The 23,400-nt window shown below is 46.5% G+C and overlaps 1 protein-coding gene and 1 long non-coding RNA gene across 2 annotated transcripts in view; both read right to left on the bottom strand.

The window, feature by feature from the left end:
- Window positions 1-23,400, bottom strand: part of LOC147453323 (putative protein phosphatase 2C 80) — an 89,183-nt gene that overhangs the window by 13,242 nt on the left and 52,541 nt on the right. The window contains exon 3 of the mRNA XM_086518726.1: window positions 8,717-8,778. Coding sequence (XP_086374852.1) covers window positions 8,717-8,778 — 62 coding nt within the window. The remainder of the gene's footprint in view (window positions 1-8,716; window positions 8,779-23,400) is intronic.
- Window positions 5,896-8,689, bottom strand: LOC147453324 (uncharacterized). Its single transcript, XR_015188968.1, has 3 exons — window positions 7,156-8,689; window positions 6,854-7,064; window positions 5,896-6,413 (listed from the first exon to the last, which is right to left on the bottom strand). It is a non-coding gene; the product is annotated as an uncharacterized LOC147453324 (long non-coding RNA).

The raw sequence follows: 23,400 nt of genomic DNA on the forward strand, positions 1-23,400 counted from the left end.
GTGCATGAGCAAGTTCTGGACGTTGGGGAATTCGGAATTATGATCACTTCTGGTTCGTGTGCTGGTTCCGGTACTGGCTCCGGGTATCGGGAATGATGATGAGTTTGGGTGCCGTGTATGCCAGCAATTCTGTGTCGAGAACCTCGTCTATGTACGAAATGTAAGGGAAATCTGTCCACCGATTCGCGTCATAGCAAGAGGGTATACCGCGCGCAGGAAGGAGGCGGGAGACGACCCAAATGGCCAGCGCGAATGCTGGGTGAGAGAGGAGCGCACAGTGATGGCCCACGCTGCATCGCACGTAACATTGGCTGGTTGTTTGTTTTTGTTTTTTTTTTTGTGAAGGGGTGTCTTGAAACTTCCACACTTTGGGTTAAATTGGTCCAGCCATATTTAAAGTGGCCGGCCAATAATGGCTTAAAAATTTGACCACTAGCATTAAAAAACCCAAATCGCTGGCTGCGTAATTGTGAGGCTGCGACCCTTCATCTGCAAGAGGTGAGCGCATGATGCTACGCCAGGCAAGAGGTGAGCGCAAGAGGTGCAACCTTTCGGAGAGGTGCGTGCCAAGATTGGCACATATTCATGAAGAGGTGTTGTTCTCTTGTGAAGTGTCCAGAGATTCGAAAGGGTGCTAGCCAATGAAGAGGCGCTACCCTTTGAATCGAAGAGACACGACTCGATGAAGAGGCATACGTCGAGAATTTCAGCAGGTATGCCGCATACACACATCTTCTTCTCTTTATTTATTTATGTATTTAGAATAGAGGATTTCGGATTACCTTATACTTGTCTATGTGTATTTCATCTTTCAATTGCTTCCATGCAACTCCGGGAAGGGTAGAGTGTAGCGGCAAGGGTGAGAGACTCACAATCTTCGAGTCCCGAGAAAAATTTTGCTCTGATACCACTGTAAGGATTCTAGGTACGGATCCTTAATTAAGAACTTAAAACTCATGAATAAGACTTTAAAAACTTGAACTTGACTCAGAGATAAGACTCAGAAGACTCTGTGTTTGATTGATTGAATGCCTGAAAACTGAGTACAATAGGCTCCTTATATAGAAGACGAAGAGACACACATGAAAAGACATGTCTCATGGTGAAGGGACGCGACTTTAGACGTAAAGACACATTCTTTCGGCGAAGAGCTGCAACCATTGGGCGAAGAGTCACAACCATAGAGCGAAGGGGTGTGACCAGTCGTCGAAGGAGTGTGGCTTTTGGCGAAGAGGCACGTCTTTTGGGCGAAGGGATGTGACCATCCAAGCATAGGGGTCCTTCGCATGGCACTTCGCGTACGTGCAACTAAGAGTAGATGTAATACTGCAACATAGTCACAATCATGACAGGCAAGCTGCCAATAGAATTTGGCGCAGGTGCGGTTGCTACGGTTTAGGATTTGGGCATTGCTATGTGTTTCGCACACTGCTATGTTTTAGGGTTCGGGTAGCAGGCTGGGACACGTGTAGGTGCTCGCACTGCTGTGTTTTAGCGTTCGCGCACCAGGCTGGGATAGGTGTAAGAGCTCGCGCTGCTGTGTTTTAGGGTCTGCATACCGAGCTGGGGCAGGCAGCAGCAGTAGTAGCGCACAGGCAACAGGAGCCTATCAACAGCCCATCAGCAATAGCAACAGCAGCCCCTCGTCACCAACAACAGTCCATGAGCGAGAGAGAGAGAGGGGGGGGGCAAGCAATCACACAATCTTGCAAGAGAGAGAGGGTTGAACTGAGTACTGAGAGAGAGAGATATCTTTGTGTGTGTGTGTGTGTGTGTGTGTAAACCTCTGGCAACCTCGATAGGTACCGCTACTTGCTTACAAGCCTAGCGCATGCTGATTCCGATGGCACGCGAGAGAGAGAGAAGCTCGCAAATTGCCGATTTTCTAAATCCTACACTAGTTGCTGAGTTTTTTATCTTATTTTAATGTTAAAAACATTTCACCACGTTCATACTGACCCGGCCACTCTTTTTTTTTTAGTTTTAAACCTTAGACTTAAAAATGAGCGTTAAAACCCGAATTTCTGGCCATTTTGGAGCACTTATAACTCGATCAATTTCATGTCACTCCCGACTCAGTCTGCCGGCTCCCGCCAGGTCGTATTTCTATAGTGCTCGGTCGGCCACATTCTTGGGCGGCTACCGCAAAACTATTAAGTTGTAGCTTTTCTTAGCAAATTGGGTACACCATCTTATTCATGTGCCTGTTCTGAACTATTCTGCACTGCGTTTGGCTACTGTTCTACTTATCATACTATCCCGACACAAATAAATTTCCAGATGATACATTGCACCGGAAAATTTACCCATTCATAATTGGTACCAATAAATTCATAAATTCATAAGTTCATTGTGTGCACAAAAATCATTTTCATTTATTTGTAGTTGTAGCTAAAAGTATTAAATCCCTCTGTCTTCTAAATAGCTATCCTCAATTGTACGGCTTCATGGTACTAATGCAAGATGTCTGGGAAATCTTGCAGTTCTGATTCCATCATCCACTCAGCATATAGAGGGGAGTAATTTGTAAACATTACTAAGTACTTACAATGAGTTCTTCCAAACTTTAGTTGGCGCTCCTGATGGTGAATCATTTGTTCTAGAAGAAGTATTTCTTCAATTTCATCTACCTCAGGGGGCTCTTCTATAGCAAGTTCTACAAGAGGTTTTCCAACGAAAGGTCATAGAAGGCTCATGTGAAAAGCATTATAGATTTTCCAAGCCTCTGGAAGATCCAATCTAAATGCTACATCATTGATTTGTTCTGTACTCTTAAAAGGGCCTTAATATCTGTTCAAAAGTTTTACAGCTTTCCCTTTTTGATTGGCTTGTTTCTTAAGTCGCACTTTATCAAACTTAAGAAGAACAAATTGTCCTTCAGATCACAATGATGTTTGTCCGCTACTTTCTTATGTTTTTCTTAAGATCTAAGGATAGCACGTTTCACGCACGTGTAAACGGTATCCAGACCTTGAACAAAATCATCAGCTGCGAATATTTTATCCTTGGTGAGAAGGATTGGGAGAAGATGTGGTTTGCCATAAATAACCTCAAAAGGAGCTTTTACTGTAGAGGAATATACAGTGTTATTATAGGCAAATTTTGTGAGGTAGATACTTCTCCCATTCTCGTCGGTTATATGAGACATAGCACTTTAAATGTCTAGGAATGTGGAGTTAGCGATTTCGCTTTGTCCATCTATCTGATGATGATAAGTTGAAGAAAAATTCAGCTTAGTTCCTAAGTTCGTAAAAAGCGCTCGTCAAAAATTACTGGTCATTCATGGATCGCGATCACTTATAATCGTTTTGGGACATGCCATGATGCTTAAAAATCTGGGCAAGAAAGATCTTGACAATGTGATCAGCTTTAATGGTCTTTCTTACTCGAATGAAATGAGCTTGCTTACTGAATTTGTCTATAATAGTCCAAACTGCATCATTTCCATTCGGGATTCCTGGAAAATCCATTATAAAATCCATGGCAATACTTTCCAAGGGAACCTAAGGTGCTGGTAGGGGCTAATTGTCTATGTCAGCTTGTAGTGTTGGCAAATTAAAATATCTTTCTAAGGCCTGTGTTGTGGATATTATGCCTCTATGTCCTGTGTAAGAAGAAGCATGTGCTTCATCCATCACCTTTATTCTAAGTAGACGCGCCACACAAAGACCTTGATGAAAATAAAGGTGACCATCTTTAATAGAGTAGGAAAAAATTGCAGTACCAATTCGTAGCTATTGTCAAATTTCACCAAAGTTGGAGTCGTTAGGGTGCATCTCGAGTAGAGATTCCAACTTTTGATGATGTATACTTACTTGTTATAGCATTTGCCATCGCATTCTTGCTTCCAAAAGTGTGTAGAATTTGGAAGTGAAACATGGAGAGAAAATTGGCCCACCTCATTTACTTTTCAGACAACTTACATTGAGAGAGAGAATGCATGAGTCTTTGATGATCCGTCTTGATCATAAATTCTGCTCCCAGATGATAGTGTTTCCAAATTGAGAGAGCGTGAATAACTACCACGAGTTCCTTCTCATAGATGGAAGCATGAAGCTCCGCATCACGAAGTGTCTACTTTCATAAGCTATTGCATGGCCTTCTTGATTTAAAACTGAGCCAATGCAATCGCTTGAAGCATCACAATGCACTTCAAATGGTTTCCAAAGATCAAGTACAATGAGGATGGGTCCATGGGTGAGAAGGTACCTAAGCTTTTCAAAAGCTTCCTTCTACTTAGCCCCCCATACAAAAGATATAGGTTTCTTAGTAAGATTGTGGAGAGGTACAGCAACTTGAGCAAAATGGCGAATAAAACGTCTGTAGTAGGAACACAAGCCAAGGAAACTTCGGACATCATGAACCGAAGCAGGCTGTGGCTACCTTGGTTGGGTCCATGCATACTTGACTATGGGAGACAATGTGTCCCAGACAGTGAATCTGTGTCAAGAAAAATTCACTTTTCTTAGCAATTAACTTAAAGTTTATTCTGTTGCAATTCTTTGAACACGGGCTATAGGCGTCGTTTGTGTTTCTCCTCTATGTAAGAGAAGACTAGAATGCCATCAAAGAAGATACTTGTGAACTGTTGATGAGAACGAAAAATTTGGTCCATCATTCGATGAAAGTTGTTGGAGCGTTAGTAAGGCCGAAAGGCATTACTAAGAACTCATACAATCCGAAAGTTGTGCTCTTGAGATCTATGCGGCTGAAAATTCGTACCCCTTGTAGCTTGTCTAAGATATCATCAATTCGGAGAATCGGAAATCTATTTTTGATCATAATCTTGTTGAGAGGACGATAGTCAATGCATATTCAAAGAGTGTCATCTTTCTTTTGAACAAGCAATATTGGTCAACAATAAGGAGAAGTACTAGGGCGAGCAAGACCCTTCTCCAAAATTTCATTCACTTGTCTAAGAATTTCTTCTTGTTGTAAGAGACTAACTCTGTAAGGTGGCTGATTTAGGGGTGAACGTCCAAAATAGGATCAATTCAATGATCTTCCGGTCTTTCAGGAGGTAATTCATCTCGGGAGTGTCAGTAAAACAATCATGATACTGATTAAGAAAAGTTAGTCGATCTTTATCTAAATTTGACAAGACATTTTCACCACTCATCCCTCTGTCTTTGACAAAAATCAAGAAAAAAGACACTTTCTCATTTGCTTTTTACAGTGATGTGACTGACCATGGGTATTGGCCAGTCACTAGCACTTGCATCTACATCATACTGATGCCCTTTGAAAGTGAAGGACGATTTCTTATTTACATAATATGAGGATGAATTTTGTAATGCAAAGGCATTCCCAAAATAACATCGCATCCTTGTATGGGAGCAGCTAGGAAAGACTCGATCAAAGTACTTCCCACTCTTCAAATTCAATTGCCCTTACATTGGAGTGGAATTCGTAGTCAACCCTTAGAAGGCTAATCCTAAACTCATAGGAGTTCTTGGGAGTAAGTCCAAGAGATTCTGAGGTATCCAAGGAAATGAAATCATCAGTGGGAGCCTGGATCAAACAAGATCAGTACTCTCTACCCATTCAAGCTACACCACCCTTTGAGTAGCTGCCTTTTTCCTTTCTCCTTCTTGGTGTTGGCTTGTACGTCAAGTTCTGAACTTGATGCAAGAGGAGGAGAATCTTTCTTAAGATGTGGACAATCTGGTTTCCTATGGCCTTTCTCGCCATAATAGAAACATATACCCTCTTCCATAAAGGCCTTCAGTTGAGAGGGAGTTAGAAATTTACTCTTCTTTGCTCCCTTTGGCTTCTTTTCTGGGCCTTTGGGCTGATCAGAAGGCCACTTTTGTGGCACGCGCGCACACACACACAAAGGATGCATTAAGCCATCACAGAGAAGGCATCGGCTGTTGGCGAAACATGTCACTTGGTGGTGCTTTTTATGGGAGGATGATGATGGGGACAATGTGGCAGAACTACGAGAGAGATCACCGGCTGGGTGGTAGTGTTACAAAGGAGGAGGGGGAGCACAGGGCTACAGATGAATGAGGGGGATGGAGGAGTGATAGAGGCAGTGCGGCTTTTGAAATACAGGCTACAACAGAGTAGAGTGTAAGAGAGGGCTAGCGAATCTTTGGAGAAAACAATTTTTTTTCTAAGAATCCCGAGTGATAAGGAGGTCTTATCTTGGATTCTACGCAATGGCAATGTGGATCCGGGCAAAGGAAAGTCCAAACACCCCAAGAGTCATCAAACAAGCTTTTCTTTACTCTGCTTCAGTAGAGAATAAGTCCAGTAGATTGCTAGAGAGAGCAGGTGATCCCATGTTAACCTGTAGTCTAACTCCATGTATGGTAGTCTTCCATCCGAGATAGATTGAAGATATCCTCGCACCACAATCGCCTCCTAGTCGTCTCTGGCTGCATGGACTATCCACAGTCATGATGGGCCTGCAAACACGTCAAGATCCACACCTCATCTTCTGAAAAGTTATGGCAGAAACACTGAGCCATTCATGATTGGAAAGTACATAATGTATCTTCTTAATTCATCATCAAATGAGTACAAATGAGCTCCTTATACAGGAGAAGGAAGAGGTATCTCGCTTACATCATCGGTGAGGTGTGAGAGATCATTCAAATCAGCCCAAGAGGAGATCATCAAGTGGAAAAACTCGTGTACATCTTTTTGGGGCTGTTTTTGACCTATCCATTGGCTTTAAATGCAAGTGTATTATGCCTAAAAAGGTCCACGGGCCATGTATACATATATGGGAATCATTTGGGATATGTAATCATGCATGTGGACTTTAGGGAGAGTCTCTATAAGCAGTGCGGGATATGTCATGCTCCCTAATATTTTCCAAATAAATTATAAGAATGATACCCACCAGAAGACCAACTGGGAAGCTCTAGTCCAGCCTTGTTTTCAGAAACCAAATTAATGATCCCACCAAAACTAAGAAGCATTCACCAACCCTGCATCTTCTCTCCCATTCAAGAGGAATCCTGACTCTCTCTCCAGAACATAGGGATGAGTCTAGAACTTCAAGGTACAATTCCTGCTGCTCGTCCTTATGTGCGGTGAAAGGGAGCCCTATGCTGCAGATGCACAATTTGGGTCTGGGTTTCAAATTCCCATTTAACGAAGTCCAGAAGTATTGCTTATTGTATATGAAAATTGTTCTCTTACCCTCAGCTTCCAAACTGCTACAGGAGAGCTTGCTCTCCGAGAGCCAGAGTTGAGTGTTGGCCAGAGATAGGAGGACCTTCACCCGAAAGGGAAAAATTTTATCAGCTTTTATGAAGCCACAAAATAATAACTGGAACAACTTCTCTGCGTACCAATATATCCCCGAAAATCAATTTGTGATGGTAGATTACTCCATGAAAGTGTTTAACAAGAGTAAGGTCTTCTAGCAAGACATGCGCAAACAAATCCATAAGACTCATCAAAATATCAGGCCCTCATTGGCCAATATTTTGATAAACAGCATAGCCAAGGCCCTCTCGTATGATAAAAAAGATCTAAGGATTTCTACATAACGGAATTAGCTGCCACATAAAGCATAACTGTGCTTTCATAGCAAGAATGGCATTGTGATTCGAGTCAGAATGGTAATCTAGCTTGATCGCATAGAGCAAATTTAGTCACACAATCCATGACATTCAAGGAGCCTGGATTTGTACCTTCAACATTGTCTCATTGTTCACTAATCTGGCCATCTGTAAACATTCATTTTTCTTTCGTTGTTTCATCTATCTGCATCTCTCTCTTTTGAATGACAGAAGTATATCAAACTTACTCCTACTTGCCAGCTCCACTCTATCCTTCACACCCATCCATCCCATCAACACCTTTGACTTTACCATCTACTTCAACCTAATGTTTCCTCATATATGACAATTGAAGGTGTCACACAACTCATCTAGTGCACTTCAATGCCCTATCCATTAAATTGAAAGCAGCACACCAGACTTTTGTGCCTCATATCAGAACCTGGAAGGTGCACCTTCTACGTATGTAGGTGTATCACGTGCGCTAAACAGGAGGGTATTTATACTTCTTGAGAGTTACAAATCTACACTTACAAGAGGGGCTTTTCTATCCAACTTTCAAAAAAAGTTGTAAGTTTATGAGAAAGAGGGGTAGTTTTATTCCAATTTGCAAAATGTGTAGAGGAATTTTTTTATTCGTCTCGAATCATGCGTGATACTACGGATTTTGGAAGGTGCAACCCCAGATTATCACAACAGCTGTCATGCAGCTCATGTAGTGCACTTCATGGTTGTATCCAGCTTCCCAAAACAAAGGCAGTCTATGACATAGTTTTCTGCCCCATGTTGGTTTGTATTTGTGGCAGCAGAAATGCAGGACTCAAATTACAGCAGGAAATATCTTTGCTGGTAAAGACAGGCTACACAATGCTCTACTTCGCTATTGTAAGGCGACAGCACAAGTTAATAAAATCTACTAGCTGTTTTTGAAAAACAGCACAATGAGCCAAAGCATAGAAAGAAGGATGAGAGCACCATCCACCAATTCCCAGCACTGGGTTTGGCACTCTCGTGTAAAACCCCAGCACTAGGCTTGGCACTCTCTTATAGAATCACTCCATCATGAGCAAGCCCCACCACATTTCTCCCTGCTCCCTGAAAACATCCTCACAAGATCCATGTTTTTCTCTATACAATATTGTGTAGAAGCATTTCTTTCGTACAGAATGTGAAATTGACTAATTATGAAAAATTACCTCTTTCTCGAATCCAAGGACTCAGCTTCTATGAGACCACTAGCATCCGTTGTTTGCACCTCCTGAAACGTAAGAAAATAGTAAGTCCATGTGTTATTAAACAGCCAGATCATGAAGACATCCTCCTTACTAACAATCAGAGAATTTGTAATGCCTTCAAATATGCACATTTACTTCTAGTGATTTCTGTTTTGAATAGCCACTATACAGCATTTATCGACATAAAAACTTCACATATGTCGATTACGTATAAACTAGTTCATAAAGATTGACATAAGCACCTAAGCAATACTACAACTTGCAGAGATATTTGACATTGAAAAAATGACAAACTCACCTTTACATCCACATGAAAATCAGACTTGCACTGCCTGCCACACGGTTGCCAATATGTTATGGCACAAAAATGGATACTTTATTGACACTTCACGACTTGGTAGCTAGAGCGCTCCCAAGTAGACAGCGACACCCTATAGGCCCCAAAGATTGGCGCCCCTTTCAGTATTTCTTTATTCTTGTTGCAAATAAATGACCCGAACACTTTCACCTAACTCCCACCAAGCTGTCCAAACCTGTTAAGGACAGTAATTTCAGGTTTTGGACCCAAATTCGGCAACATGACAACGTCAACACCCGTGTAGATCAAAAGTACGCGTCTAAGGTATTTTCCCTTGCATTTTGGAAGCTTTCTGGTGAGTTGAAGGTCAATTTCAGCAGTGAAGTAAAGTAACCTTGTGTTTGTGCAAAGTACTAGATCTGAGTTAAAATCCTTAAACCCTTCCACTGCACCTGACAGTCAACCTGAAAACTTTGTGAAGATGTACAAACTGTACGGTCTCCCCATGTACCAGATGAAGTTTAACCTTTCCCTAGCACGATCGAGTCCAGATTCTGTGTGTAAAACTGGTGTCAATGGGGAGTCTGCCGTTGACCTGAACCCCGATTGTGAATGCTTGTGGGGCCTTGATTATATTAGAGTTTGTCACCCCTACGACAGGTCCTGGCAGAGCTACTAATGCCCAAGTATCTATAAAGGACTGACCATAGGGAGTGAGGGCTGCTATGCTCGGTCTATGTGAGGTAGTTTGCTCATTATTGCCTACTCCCGCCATTTGTTTGCAAGCTCTGTACTGCTCGTAGTGACATAGTTTGCCTCTTGGTGGTCCAAGTCAGGGGTATTTTTCCTTGATATGTAGTACCATTGGATTGTACCTACGGGCAGTTTTTAGGTCTTTTACCAGGTTTTTTCCCAGCTTCGCCCCATTTATGACTCGTGGGGTTTTATGTGAGAGTGCGCGTGTGCGGAAGAGAGAGAGAGAGAGAGAGAGAGAGAGAGAGAGAGAGAGAGAGTAGACCACAAACGCAATGTGTAGGAAAGGGGGCGATCAGCCCCACAGTGACTACCAGAGCAAGAAATGAAATGAAATGAAATGTTATATTAACGTCTCCAAAAGGCCAAAGTGACCTATGAGACCAGAAAGTTACAATGCGGTGTATCTGATACAAAGTCAGATTAACAAAATAAATTAAACTAGGATAACAAAATATAAATACTGCGGGATCCTGAACTAAGCAGTACAATGTGAAGACAATATGGGAGGGGAGTAGAGATCCATCTTCATCTGCACTCTGGACGACGAAAGAGTATGGCTTGAATCCTTCGCCGTAGCCTCCTTCGAAATTGTGTAGCTCCTCCCTCGGGGTCGTCTAGATCTCCCTAGCTCCAATGCTCAGTCTATGAGAATGCCAATAAGAGAACCTCAATACAACAGATGATATGATCTCTGTGAGATGTGATAGTGGGTACCCCCCTGGCCCTATAAATAGGTGCCCAAGGGGAGGAGGGCAAAGCCTGATAAAAATCCCCACTACCCAACAAAAAAATGATATATGGAAATATATGTGGGCGGTCGGACAAAAGTGGACGGCCGGCCCCAAACTCGGGTGGTCGGACCAGGAGAGACCTAGGCTATGGGTGGCCAGACATACTAGCCGTACAAGTATGCCCTAGACCTGTGAAACATCAGAGTGGTGTAAATCTAACACCCCCTCTTAGCACCTCACGCTGAACAAACCGCATAAAGCCGAAGATATGAGGCAAATGATGAAGATGTCTACTGCGATGTCTGCGGCAGTCTAGGGTGTACCAACCTCCAAGAGATCTCCATGGTAAAGTGCCGTCACGTGCAATGTAGCAAACTGCGGTACTCCACCCCCGTGATGATCCAGTGAAGCTCCCCAAATCTCAGCTCCATAAAGCAATGCAGAAGCCACCAAAGTGTCAAAGAGCCAGAGCTTCGTCCGAGGCTCTTGAAACTGAACCTGTGAACACATCCTTTCCAATCTACCCAATGCTGCATGGGCTCTAGTCAATCTAGTCTCTGCTGCCCTCCTCAATGAAAATGCTGGTCCACTAAAAACCACTCCAAGGTAAGTGTAAGCATCTGTGAACTCCACTGTCTCCAGGCCATATGTGAATGTGGGTGCTGACCTCCTGATCCACTGTGGGGTGGTATTAAATACCATGACCTTGGTTTTACCAAGGTTGACGGACAAACCACTTTCCTGGGCAAACCTATGCAAAGCATCCAATTGACGTTGCATCCCCTTTGGAGAGTCAAAGATCAACACAATATCATCAGCATATAACAATAGTGGAATCCATGTCCCTGCCAGTTGTGCACCTCTATCAACATCTCTCTCTCAATGTAGCCAGAAACCTCATCAACATACATACCAAATAGAGTAGGAGAGAGCGGGCAGCCCTGCATCACCCCAATAGTGGAGTAAACTGGTGTAGATAGACCCTCCGAGGTGCGTACATGTCCCACTACTGACCTGTATAATGCCATGACCCCCCAAATGAGCTTTGTGGGTACTCCCATCTCCTGTAATCTGCGCATCAGTCTAACTTTGGGTACTGTGTCAAATGCTTTGCGGAAGTCCACAAAGCTACAATGGATACATCTCCCATGTGATCTGCCCTCCTCAATGATGGCTCTGAGTGTCAAGATATGGTCAAGAGTAGAAAAAACTCTCTTGAACCCTGCCAGTCCGACTGCGCGTATCCCCTCCCTCTCTGCCCATCTACTCAGTTGCTGCTCAAGAATGGATGCGTACAACTGCGCCAATGTGCGTCCAATCATGATAGTGCGATAATTCCCAAGCTCCATAGGGTCTCCTGACTTGAAGATAGGTACAATAGTAGATAGGCTCCAAGTATCAGGCAAGCCCTCACACATGGCACGGTTAAACATAACTACTAGAAGCTCTGCTAGTAAATCTCTCGCATGCGTGAAATGCTCAGCCACTAAGCCATCATGATCATATGCTCTCCCAGTCCTCATCCTGTCAATGGCCTTCCTCACCATCTCAGCGGTGAAAAAAGCACATGTGTGTGGGCATGGATCGGGGGGGTCGGGAAGGGGGGGCTGCTCAAGAACTGTGTACAGAGATGATGCATACTGGTCCCAGGTCTCTTTAAAGTGATGGCAGTAGGGGGGGGGGGGGGGGGGGGGGGGGGGGGTGCTCATGAAAGAGCCTCCATGCCTCACGTGAGTCATGACTCAATAATAGCTGGTATAGATCCTCCTCTAGGCGAGTCAAAAATGCCCTCTTCTTCCGCCGTACTAGGCGTCAGAAGTCAATCTGACTGCCTGTGAGCGATGTCCCCCAAAAGCACCTCCCTCTGAATTCTAGCTCTAGTATCCCGGCATTCCTCATCATACCAACTATTATGGGGCATGCTCCCCGAACGGCGTCTCTGCTCAGGCTGGGTATGTGGGTATGCCTCTGCTACTGCATCATGTAGTTTCTGTGTTAGTATAGTAGTAAGCTCCTCTGTGCACAGGCGTCTGTAGATCCCATCTATGTATACAGAGTCAGTCTGCCGCGTGCAGGTGTAGCGAGTAGGGGCTGCTGCCTGTAGCCTGTGTGCTACACTAAATTGAAAAGAAATGGTCAGCGACACAAAAGCATGATCCACTGCCACACCAACAGGTCTGGGTCCAACTGTGAGGTCCTGGATACTAGAGATGAGGCTCGGCTGTGCCATGACATAATTTATTGTGCTGGCTTCATGTCTGTGTGGAAATGACATAATCCACTGTGCTGGCTCCATGTCTGTGTGGAAAGCATGTAAAACCCCCCGCAGCAGGAAATCTCTGTAGGCCATTCAAGATGGCCAATCCATGTGCAATCCCCATGTCTATCAAGTGTCGTCCATACTCAGTGTGTTCTCCATCCTGTGATAGTCTGGATAGGCTCGTCTCTGCAACATCCAACTCTCTCAGCATCTCCTCTGAAGTATCATAAAATACTGTCTGATGATGGGCAGTCCTAGCATTGGAATCCCCTAGAATGATGATGTCACCATCTCTACAGAACTCCCATGTCATCATCCAGAATAGAGAAGGGGGATTGTCCTCTGGGTGGTGCATAAACTGACGTACTCGGGGGAAAGTAGCAAATAGCAATGTAAAGATATCGGCCTGTCTCTGCTCTCAATCTCACCCACGTACCTAGCTTGCTCATCCCTGCAAGCTATATGTATCAATGGCTACAACTCCTCCCTGAATAACACTGCCACTCCTCCTGAGCCCCGCCCTCTATGCTCTGATCGTGTCTCCTGTCTACAGGCTGTCTCCCATCTATATCCACTAATGTGAGGCATAGATTGTCCCAGGGCCTGATGTATCTCAGAGTAGAAGACGATGTCTCTTCCCGTAAAACTATCCTCAAAAGCACCCACATCAAGGCGCATAGATCCATTACAATTCCAAGTTACAACTTTGAGTGTGGTCCCATAGGTCTCGCACTGTCATGTGGAGCGCCGCTCTACAATCACCACCCGGCCATCTCTGTAGAAGGCCGTCTTTCCCTTCTCCCATGCCGCTTGAATCTCTGGCATTACCTCTCTTATATGCGCAAGCTGTGTGAGAGTGAGGTCATCTCCAAGGAATATGCGCGTTTTCTTTAGTGTAGGGCGCTTCTTCAAGAAGTCCTTCTTTGCCTCCATGGATAGGAAACGGATGATTAAAGCTCTCCCTTTTGAAGTCTCCCCATTGCCTTGCGTCTTCTTCCCTACCCTCCATGCCTTTGTATGAGTAGCCTCACTACCCATCATGCGGAGAAGTTCTTCGACTTCCCCTTCCACATCATCTCAGTCTTTTAGACCGGTTACTCTTATATGCAAGGCTCTAGTTTTCCTTCGCTGCTCTTCTTCTAGAGTCATGATGATGATTGTAGGAGTGGGCACGGATGTGGTTTCTTTCCCTTTTCCTTTCTTAGCGACTTCTATCCATTTCTTGGCCTCATCCGCCTTCTTCTGCGTCTTCGTGATCACATCCATCCACGAAGACGTCTTTACCACCTTCTGTTTCTCCTCCTCAGTGATCATCCGTACCTGCTCCTTGATGACCTTGATGTCGTCTATCACCGAGGGCTGAAATTCCCCTTCTTCCAGTCCACTGCTTACTCTATCCGCAAGCTCTCGCTTGAGGGTTGTGACCTCTTCTATAAGTGCTTGTGAATCCGCCTTAAATGCTTGTAGCTCTGCGTGCAAGTCCTCTTTCTCCTGCTTCCATTGCGCGCCTTCATTGAGAAACATTTGAAGGTTGGCCTTCTCTTTCCACCATCCCTCCGTCTCTGCTTTCCATTCTTTCATCTCTCTTTCCATTTGTGTTATCCGCTTGTTTGTAAGCACAAAGGTTGCCTTCGTATGGGGCTTACATACTGGCGAAATGATCATGACCTCCACTGGCGAAGCGTTCATGGCCTCCATTGGTGATGCGGGTAAAGCTCGATGCTCTGGCTCGACTGAGTCCATGCGGATTGGGCACACTAGAAACCAATCCAAAAACAAGGATAGACGAGCGAGGGTATATCCTCCTTCGCTCGGCGAGCCCAACACGGCTTACAATACAAAATGGTGAGGGATCGAAGCACGCTGGCTCACCCAACTACTGGCATACAAAGATGTGGGTTCGTGGCCCATTCGAGGAGTCAGCACAACCTCCAAAATAGCTCGACCCTCTGGCTCGGCAGAGTCCAGGCGGAGAAAACAAAATACCACAACCCGATGGTGGTCTATACATCAACTCAGCCCACTTCGGGCGTTAGCAACCAAAGCAACTCAAATGAAGGTTTTGCACCCGCTGTCCTGTGATAAATCCGTGTGACCTTCCAAACATAAACTTGCACAGTCCCCTGGATTGGGGGAGCTTACGATAAAGTGACAACCCCGCAGGGTACACAGCATATACCACAACCAAAAGCCAATAACGCAGCCCCCAAAAGGGTCGGCTACCTGCTGTGTACCTGAGAGAGAGAGAGAGAGAGAGAGAGAGAGAGAGAGCAGGTGCTCTGCAAATGATGCTCTCATATATCTGATCATTGTGTATTGGGTCTTCTGCTCTAATACCATGTGAGAGTGCGCGTGTGCGGAAGCGTGAGAGAGAGAGAGAGAGAGAGAGAGAGAGAGAGAGAGAGAGAGAGAGAGAGAGACCACAAACGCAATGTGTAGGAAAGGGGGACATCAGCCCCCCACTGACTACCAAAGCAAGAAAATGTTATGTTATATTAACGTCTTCAAAAGGCCAAAGTGACCTATGAGACCAAAAAAGTTAAAATGTGGTGGATCTGATACAAAGTCAGAGTAACAATAGTAACAAAATGACAAAATGAAAATACTATGCTATGGAATCCTAAACTGCTAGGTGTGAACTAAGCAGCTAGCTGGGATAGCTAAATCACAAGATAGATCACAAGAGATCCAGCATCGGTCGCTGGCGGCATAGTTACAGGGGACGGGGGGGACGGGCCCTAGGGCCGGGGAACGGCCGTAACCGGGCCGGGAACGGCTGGGAACGCCGAGGGACGGACGGAAAACGGGCCGGACGGGCGGGTCGCAGGGGGGGACGGACCGGGGACGGCCGGGGCCGGACCGGGGTCGGACGGACCAGTCGGGGACGGCAGGGGTCGGCCGGGGTCGGATTCAAAAAAGTGGCCGTTTTTGACCGTTTGCAACGGCTCTATGCAGCCCCAACTGCCATATTTTTTAAGCCTTGGCCCTTGGGAGGCTATAAAAGGCTCCCTTGGGCCTCTTAATACTCATAGTCTCAATGCTCAATGCTCATTCCATTTCCCTCAAGCTCAAGGCTTAAGCTCATTCCATTTCCCTCAAGCTCAAGGCTCAAGTTTGAACTTTGAAGCTCTCCTCTCCCTCTTCTACCCACTTTGAAGCTCTCCTTTACTCTCTCTCCACACAAGCTCTCCTCTAACCCTTCTAACTTCTAAGCTCTACTCTCTCAAGTCTCTCCACCATCATGTCATCTCAAGCCAACTCCACTTCTCAAGCCGCTTCTTCTCGAAGGAGGCCCGCCGTGCAAACGTGGTTGTGGTGGGATGAAGTCGACTTTAGCTCGCGTGGCAAAGGTGGCGGTGCAAGACCATGGACGTGCAAGCTATGTCCATACAAGAGATCGGGTGGTTCAAACAAAGTGTGAGCCCATCTTCTTCATGAACCCGGTCACGAGGTGAAGTTTTGCCCTCATGTAGCTCCCGAGAAGAGGTTGGATCTTCTTGAGAAACTCACGGTGTATGAGGTTGCGGAAGCGGCCAAGAGGGGCCGTTTTGTTGCCGTTGATCCCTCCGCCACGGCGACACCGCGAGAGCAAAGGGAAGCCAACCTTGACGACATCTCTCGAACCTTCAAGAGCCATGGATCTACACCGTCATCTTCCCTTCCGCATCGCCAAACCACTCTCAACGAAAATTGGAATCCTAAATTGAAGGAAGAGGTAGATAGGTCGGTTGCCCGATTCTTCTTCCACGACCACATTGCCTTCCATGCTTCGCGGTGAGTTTCCCTTGGCATATGCACATTGCAATCTTCCATTTTGTATTCATAATGGGTTATAATTTCTCGATTCTCCATACTAACGCAACATGCTCTATTTTGTGTGGATAGGTCTCCATACTTTCGAACCATGGTTACGAAAATAGGGGAATATGGCTCCTCTTATGTGCCACCTTCATCGGAGAGGCTTCGCACCACCCTCCTTGACAAAGAGAAGCTTGCCGTGGAGCAAGCGGCCCAAGCAACAAAGGATTTGTGGGAGACCAATGGCGTCTCTCTTCTTGTAGATGGATGGAGCGACACCCGCAAGCGGTCCATCCACGGGGTGGTGGCCTACTCTCGGGGGCAGATGTACTTTGTGGAGTCACATGATGCATCCGATAGTGGCAAGGCCGCCGAGATGCTTGCTGCGGAGTGGACAAGCACCATAGAGATCACCGGCCCGGAGAATGTCCTTTGTATGGTTGCAGATGGAGAGGCGTCAAATAGGGCAGCCGGAGCTATCATTGAGGGCATGTATCCCAGCATCCATGTCACATTTTGCATCGCGCATTGCCTCAATAACCTCCTCAAGGACATAGGGAACTTGTCATGGATTTCACCCACCATTGGTGACGCCTCTCGAATTGTCTCCTTTGTGCTCAACCATCAAAAAGTGCGCCATGAATTCTCAAAGAGGAGCCACTTGTCTTTGCTCAAATATTCAGAGACAAGATTTGCATTCAATTGGCTTATGCTAGGCCGCTTGTCTACATGTGGCGGAGCCTTAAGGAGCCTCTTTCTCAGTGATGAGTTCCAGGCCATGCCGGAGTCTACATCAGCAGTAGGATTGAAATGCCGAGAATGGGCCGACGACGCCGCTTGGTGGGAGGAGGTGAAGACTCTTGACGCCATGGTCAAGCCTATTCTACACCTACTTCGAGTGGTGGATGGCTTGCAGCCATGCATTGGCAAAGTCTACGAAGCCATGGATCGGATGATAGAGGCACTTGAGAAGCTTGTGCCTGACCCTGTTCAGTATGCGGAGATTCATGGCTTGTGTTAGTCGCGGTGGAATGGATACTACTCTCCACTTCATGCGGCAGCTTATGTGCTTGACCCTGAGTTTCAAGGAAGGCGTCAAGAGACCGACAAGGAGGTGAGCAAAGGATGGCGGCTTGCATTGGAGCGCCTTGAGCCTAGCAGTGACATTAGGCGCAAGATTAGAGACGAGCTACTCAACTACAAGTAAAAGAAGGGCTCCTATGGATGTGTAGATGCACAGCTTGATCGCAACAAGATTGGCTCGGTTTTGTGGTGGGAGGACTATGGAGGAGATGGCCCACATTTGCAGCGCTTGGCTGTTCGTGTCCTTAGCCAAGCATGTACCACTAGTTGCTTGGAGCAACTATGGAGTGTGTACAGCCACATTGCTTCTAAGAAGAGGAATCGCCTTGGCGTTCAGAGGGCCAATGATTTGGTGTTTGTGAGCGCTAACTTGTGCATGCTTGCCAAGAGCGTCACACACAAGGCAGATCCTTTCACTGAGTGGGAGATGGCACAAGAGAATCCATCTATGGCCGATACTCTTTTGGAGGAGCTAGAGGAGGATTTTGAGCCTCAATGCGAGCCTCCCGAGCCGGAGCCCTCATACGTTGCTGACGACCTCGACTACGACGACGATGTGGAGATTCAGCAGGCGAGCACTTCTTGAGTTTGATGATCATTGATCACTCGACTCTCGAGTCTACGACTCTACCTACTACATAGCCCTTTGTACTTTTTGTTATCCTTGAGGCCTCAGGCTTGTCCTAAGTCCTTTAGGCTTTTTGACTCTTGAGCCCTTGTGGCATGCACTTCTCATTTTGTATCCATCGATCATCGATGTTTTATTAGCACATTTCAGTCTATATGACTCGTGTTCTTTGGTCTATTTAGTGTAAATTTATGGTCAAAGTGATGCTCTATGTGTGTGGCATGTGTGTAGGTCAAAAAATGCCAAAAAAACTCTCTTTTTTTTTTTGCCGTTCCGACCCCCGTCCCCGTTTCCTGACCGACCCCGTTCCCGACCCTGACCCGCCGTCCCATGTAACTATGGCTGGCGGATCTCATCAATCTCCTCCATAGTCAGTAGTCTGACCGGGCGTCGTGCATGTCGGGCCAAAGTGATTCGGATCCTCTGATGCAACCTTCGTCGATGCTGTGTAGTCCTCCGCAGTCGTGGGTGTCTCGATCTCCCCATCTCGGTCGCTCAATCGATCAGTGTACCTCTGGTGTAAGGCGACAAACTCTGCTATGGTGGTAACTCCTCCGGGTGTCCAGTGTCTGCTCTAAAGAAGTCTATGATCTGTCTCTGAGATTGCCTAGTCTGTCCTCTCGTCAAGCTCTCTCTGTGTCTGCACAGCTCGAGCAAAAACAAACCCAGGCATCTCTGATCCTCGTACCGCATGACTCTAGAGAGTGGTCCAAATCCCTCTCTGAACAAGCAGTGGAAGCGGCCTCGTATCTCGTAGTAGACGGGGCAGTGGCATGTGTAGTGCAACTCTGTCTCAGGCTCCATGTCACACATGGGGCATGTCCTGGCCTCTGCTAGTACTCCGCTGTATCTCCCAGTCTCCATCCGCAGCTGGTGTGAAGATGTGCGTATCTGGCCAATGCACATCGTATCCCATGAGACAAGTGGGTGTCAATGTATCTGGGCCTCGTCACAAAACCGTCCTCCGTGGGCTGGAGAAAATGCTCTCAGTAGAAAGCCATCTTCATGCCCAGCTCCTGTACTGGCTATATCCATGTCCTCCTGGCGTTCTAGCTGAGTCAAGTCCTGGACGATGAGCCTGGTGATTTCGGACTGTGTAAGAGTCAGAGAGGGTGCATCCAGTGAGTACTGGAAGGGAGACAATCTGTCTATGCTGAACCCATGCGCCTGAAACCATGATGTCATCTCCCCATACCAGCATGTTGTATCTCCCTGCATGGCTAACTGTCGAGAGGACTCAAGTGCAAGGCGGGCATATCTGTCTCTGGGAAGTTCCCACATGCGGTGTATGAAGGAGACCGATCTGGTGAGCGCCTCAACCACTAGTGGGGGGGGCAGCTAGCTCTGCTCGAACAATAGCACGTGGTACTGAGGCCTTGGCTCTAATGAGCCGCGAGATCATAGAGACCAGAGGCTTCTCCATGTCCCCCCATCCATCACTGCGGTTTGTCCTCCCGTGATGATCTAATGAAGGTCCCCAGATCTCAGCTCCATAAAGCAATGCAGAAGCCACCAAAGTGTCAAAGAGCCAGAGCTTCGTCCTAGGCTCCTGAAACTGAACCTATGAACACATCCTTTCCAATCTACCCAATGCTGCATGGGCTCTGGTCAGTCTAGTCTCTGTTGCCCTCCTCAATGAAAATGTTGGCCCACTAAAAACCACTCCGAGGTAAGTGTACGCATCTGTATACTCCACAGTCTCCTGGCCGTATGTGAATGCTGGTGCTGACCTCCTGATCCACTGTGGGGTGGTATTAAATACCATGACCTTGGTTTTACCAAGGTTGACAGATAAACCACTTTCATGGGCAAACCTATGCAAAGCATCCAAGTGACGATGCATCCCCTTTGGAGAATCAAAGATCAACACAATATCATCAGCATATAACAATAGTGGAATCCATGTCCCTGCCAACTGTTCACCTCTATCAGCATCTCTCTCAATGTAGTCAGAAACCTCATCCACATACATACCAAATAGAGTAGGAGAGAGCGGGCAGCCCTGCTTCACCCCAATAGTGGAGTAAACCGGTGTAGATAGACCCTCCGAGGTGCGTACATGTCCCACTACTGACCTGTATAATGCCATGACCCCCCAAATGAGCTTTGTGGGTACTCCCATCTCCTGTAATCTGCGCATCAGTCTAACTTTGGGTACTGTGTCAAATGCTTTGCGGAAGTCCACAAAGCTACAATGGATACATCTCCCATGTGATCTGCCCTCCTCAATGATGGCTCTGAGTGTCAAGATATGGTCAAGAGTAGAAAAAACTCTCTTGAACCCTGCCTGTCCGACTGCGCGTATCCCCTCCCTCTCTGCCCATCTACTCAGTTGCTGCTCAAGAATGGATGCGTACAACCGCGCCAATGTGCGTCCAATCATGATAGTGCGATAATTCCCACGTAGGGTCTCCTGACTTGAAGATAGGTACAATAGTAGATAGGCTCCAAGTATCAGGCAAGCCCTCACACATGGCACGGTTAAACATAACTGCTAGAAGCTCTGCTAGTAAATCTCTCGCATGCGTGAAATGCTCAGCCAGTAAGCCATCATGATCATATGCTCTCCCAGTCCTCATCCTGTCAATGGCCTTCCTCACCATCTTAGCGGTGAAAAAAGCACATGTGTGTGGGCATGGATCGGGGGGGTTGGGAAGGGGGGGCTGCTCAGGAACTGTGTACAAAGATGATGCATACTGGCCCCGGCCCCCAGGTCTCTATAAAGTGATGGCAGAAGGGGGGCGGGGGGGGGGGGGGGGTGCTCATGAAAGAGCCTCCATGCCTCACGTGAGTCCTGACTCAAGAATAGCTAGTATAGATCCTATTCTAGGTGAGCCAAAAATGCCCTCTTCTTCTGCCGCACTAGGCATCGAAAGTCAATCTATGACTATCTGTGAGTAATGTCCCCCAAAAGCACCTCTCTCTGAAGTCTAGCTCTAGTCTCGCGGCATTCCTCATCATACCAGCTGTTCTAGGGCATGCTCCCTGAACGGCGTCTCTGCTCAGGTTGGGTGTGTGGGTATGCCTCTGCTGCTGCATCATGTAATGTCTATGTCAAAATAGTAGTAAGCTCCTTCAGAGGTCGCCCTAGCTCCTCTGTGCACAGGCGTCTGTAGATCCCATCTATGTATACAAAGTCCGTCTCCCGCGTGAAGGTGTAGCGAGTAGGGGCTGCTGCCCGTAGCCTGTGTGCTACACTAAACTGGAAAGAGATGGTCAACGACACAAGAGCATGATCCACTACCACACCAACAGGTCTGGGTCCAATCGTGAGATCCTGGATACTAGAGATGAGGCTCGGCTGTGTCATGACATAATCCACTGTGCTGGCTCCATGTCTATGTGGAAAGCATGTAAAACCACTCGTAGCGAGAAATCTCTGTAGGCCATTCAAGATGGCCAATCCATGTGCAGTCCCCATGTCTATCAAGTGTCGTCCATACTCAATATATTTCCCATCCTGTGATAGTCTGGATAGGCCCGTCTCTGCAACATCTAGCTCTCTCAACATCTCCTTTGAAGTATCATAAAATACTGTCTGATGATGGGCAGTCCTAGCATTGAAGTCCCCTAGAATGATGATGTCACCATCTCTAGAGAACTCCCATATGTCGTCATCCAAAATAGAAAAGGGGGACTGTCCTCTGGGTGGTGCATATACTGATGTACATTGTCCTCTGGGTGGTGCATATACTGATGTACACCTCAATACAACAGATGATGTAATCTCTATGAGATGTGGAAGTGGGTACCCCCCTGCCCCTATAAATAGGTGCCCAAGGGGAGGTAGGGCAAGGCTTGATAAAAATCCCCACCACCCAGCAAAAAAGTGATATATGAAAATATACGTGGGTGCACGGGTAAAAGTGGGCGGCCGGACCAAGAGAAACCTAGGCTATGGGTGGCTAGTCAACCCGGAGACATACTAGCCGTACAAGTATGCCCGAGACCTATGAAGCAACAAAGTGGTGTAAGTCTAACATTTTATTGGGGAGCTCGCGCAATTTTCAGCTTTTTCTATATAGGGAGGGGGTGCCCATCAATTGTACATTTGTTCAGTTATCATCAGTGCTTGCCAACGTTTTACGTCTCTCTCACCAGAGGCACCAGAGGCATATTGCTTGATCAAACTGTCACAAAACGGGAGCGTACACGAGCACTTAGAAATCTGAAAAATAAACTACTTTGCAAAAGTGAGAGAAGGGAGATGATCGACACAATAGTGGGGACCAGAAGATGGGCTGGTCCCCCCCCCGTCAAGAGTATTCTTTATTCAGGGAGAATTCTTATACAAGCACGAGAACCCGAGGAAACCCCTCCGTTCTATAACTTTAGACCCGAAGGTCGTGCTTTCCCGTAAAGGGCTTGGGCACAAGGCCGTTCCTTCCCATAAGGGACTTAGGCGCGAAGCCGTACTTTCCCGTAAGGGACTTAGGCGTGAAGCCGTACTTCCCGTGAGGGACTTTCCCGTAAGACGGAAGGTTCCTGCAAAACAAACCACACAAAGAAACAATTCTCAATGCGTATCAACACTGTATACCTGTCGCTCCTTACTCGGAAAAGCGACCTCCGTACTCAGTTGTCACACGAACACTAGCAGTTTCCGTCGCCAGTCTCTGCTCCAGAATCCCAGCGCTAGTGCTTTCTGCTGCTTCCGGCATGTACAGAAACTGAACGCTGACTGTCCTTTTATAGGCCCTGGCACCCGGCGGGAATAGAGGCCCAAAAAGCAAAGCCTGGCGCTCCTAGAGAGAGGAGAGAGAAAGATCGCAAATTCAGCCCCCCCCCCCCCCTGCGTAGCTTTTTAGCGCGGCCTTTTTTTGAGGGACTTGCTTTATTTTATTAATAAAGGCCTGGTCACTTTAAAAGTGACAGGCCACTTTAATAAAATAAAGTGTGAACCTGTTCAAACTTTAAAAACTCACTTAGTTAATGAAAACAATGCTACACGGACACATTCCAGGCGTCCCCGGGTGTAGGACACGACACAGATGCAATGCAGACACAAACTCCTCGCGGGAAAACATCTGTCCTCCCGCGACTGTTCCTGCTTTTCGTAAAAAGCTTCATTGAACCCATCTTTATTCTTGT

This window comes from Adiantum capillus-veneris, chromosome 8 (assembly GCF_014529385.1).
Source record: "Adiantum capillus-veneris isolate H3 chromosome 8, ASM1452938v2, whole genome shotgun sequence".
NCBI lineage: Eukaryota > Viridiplantae > Streptophyta > Polypodiopsida > Polypodiales > Pteridaceae > Adiantum > Adiantum capillus-veneris.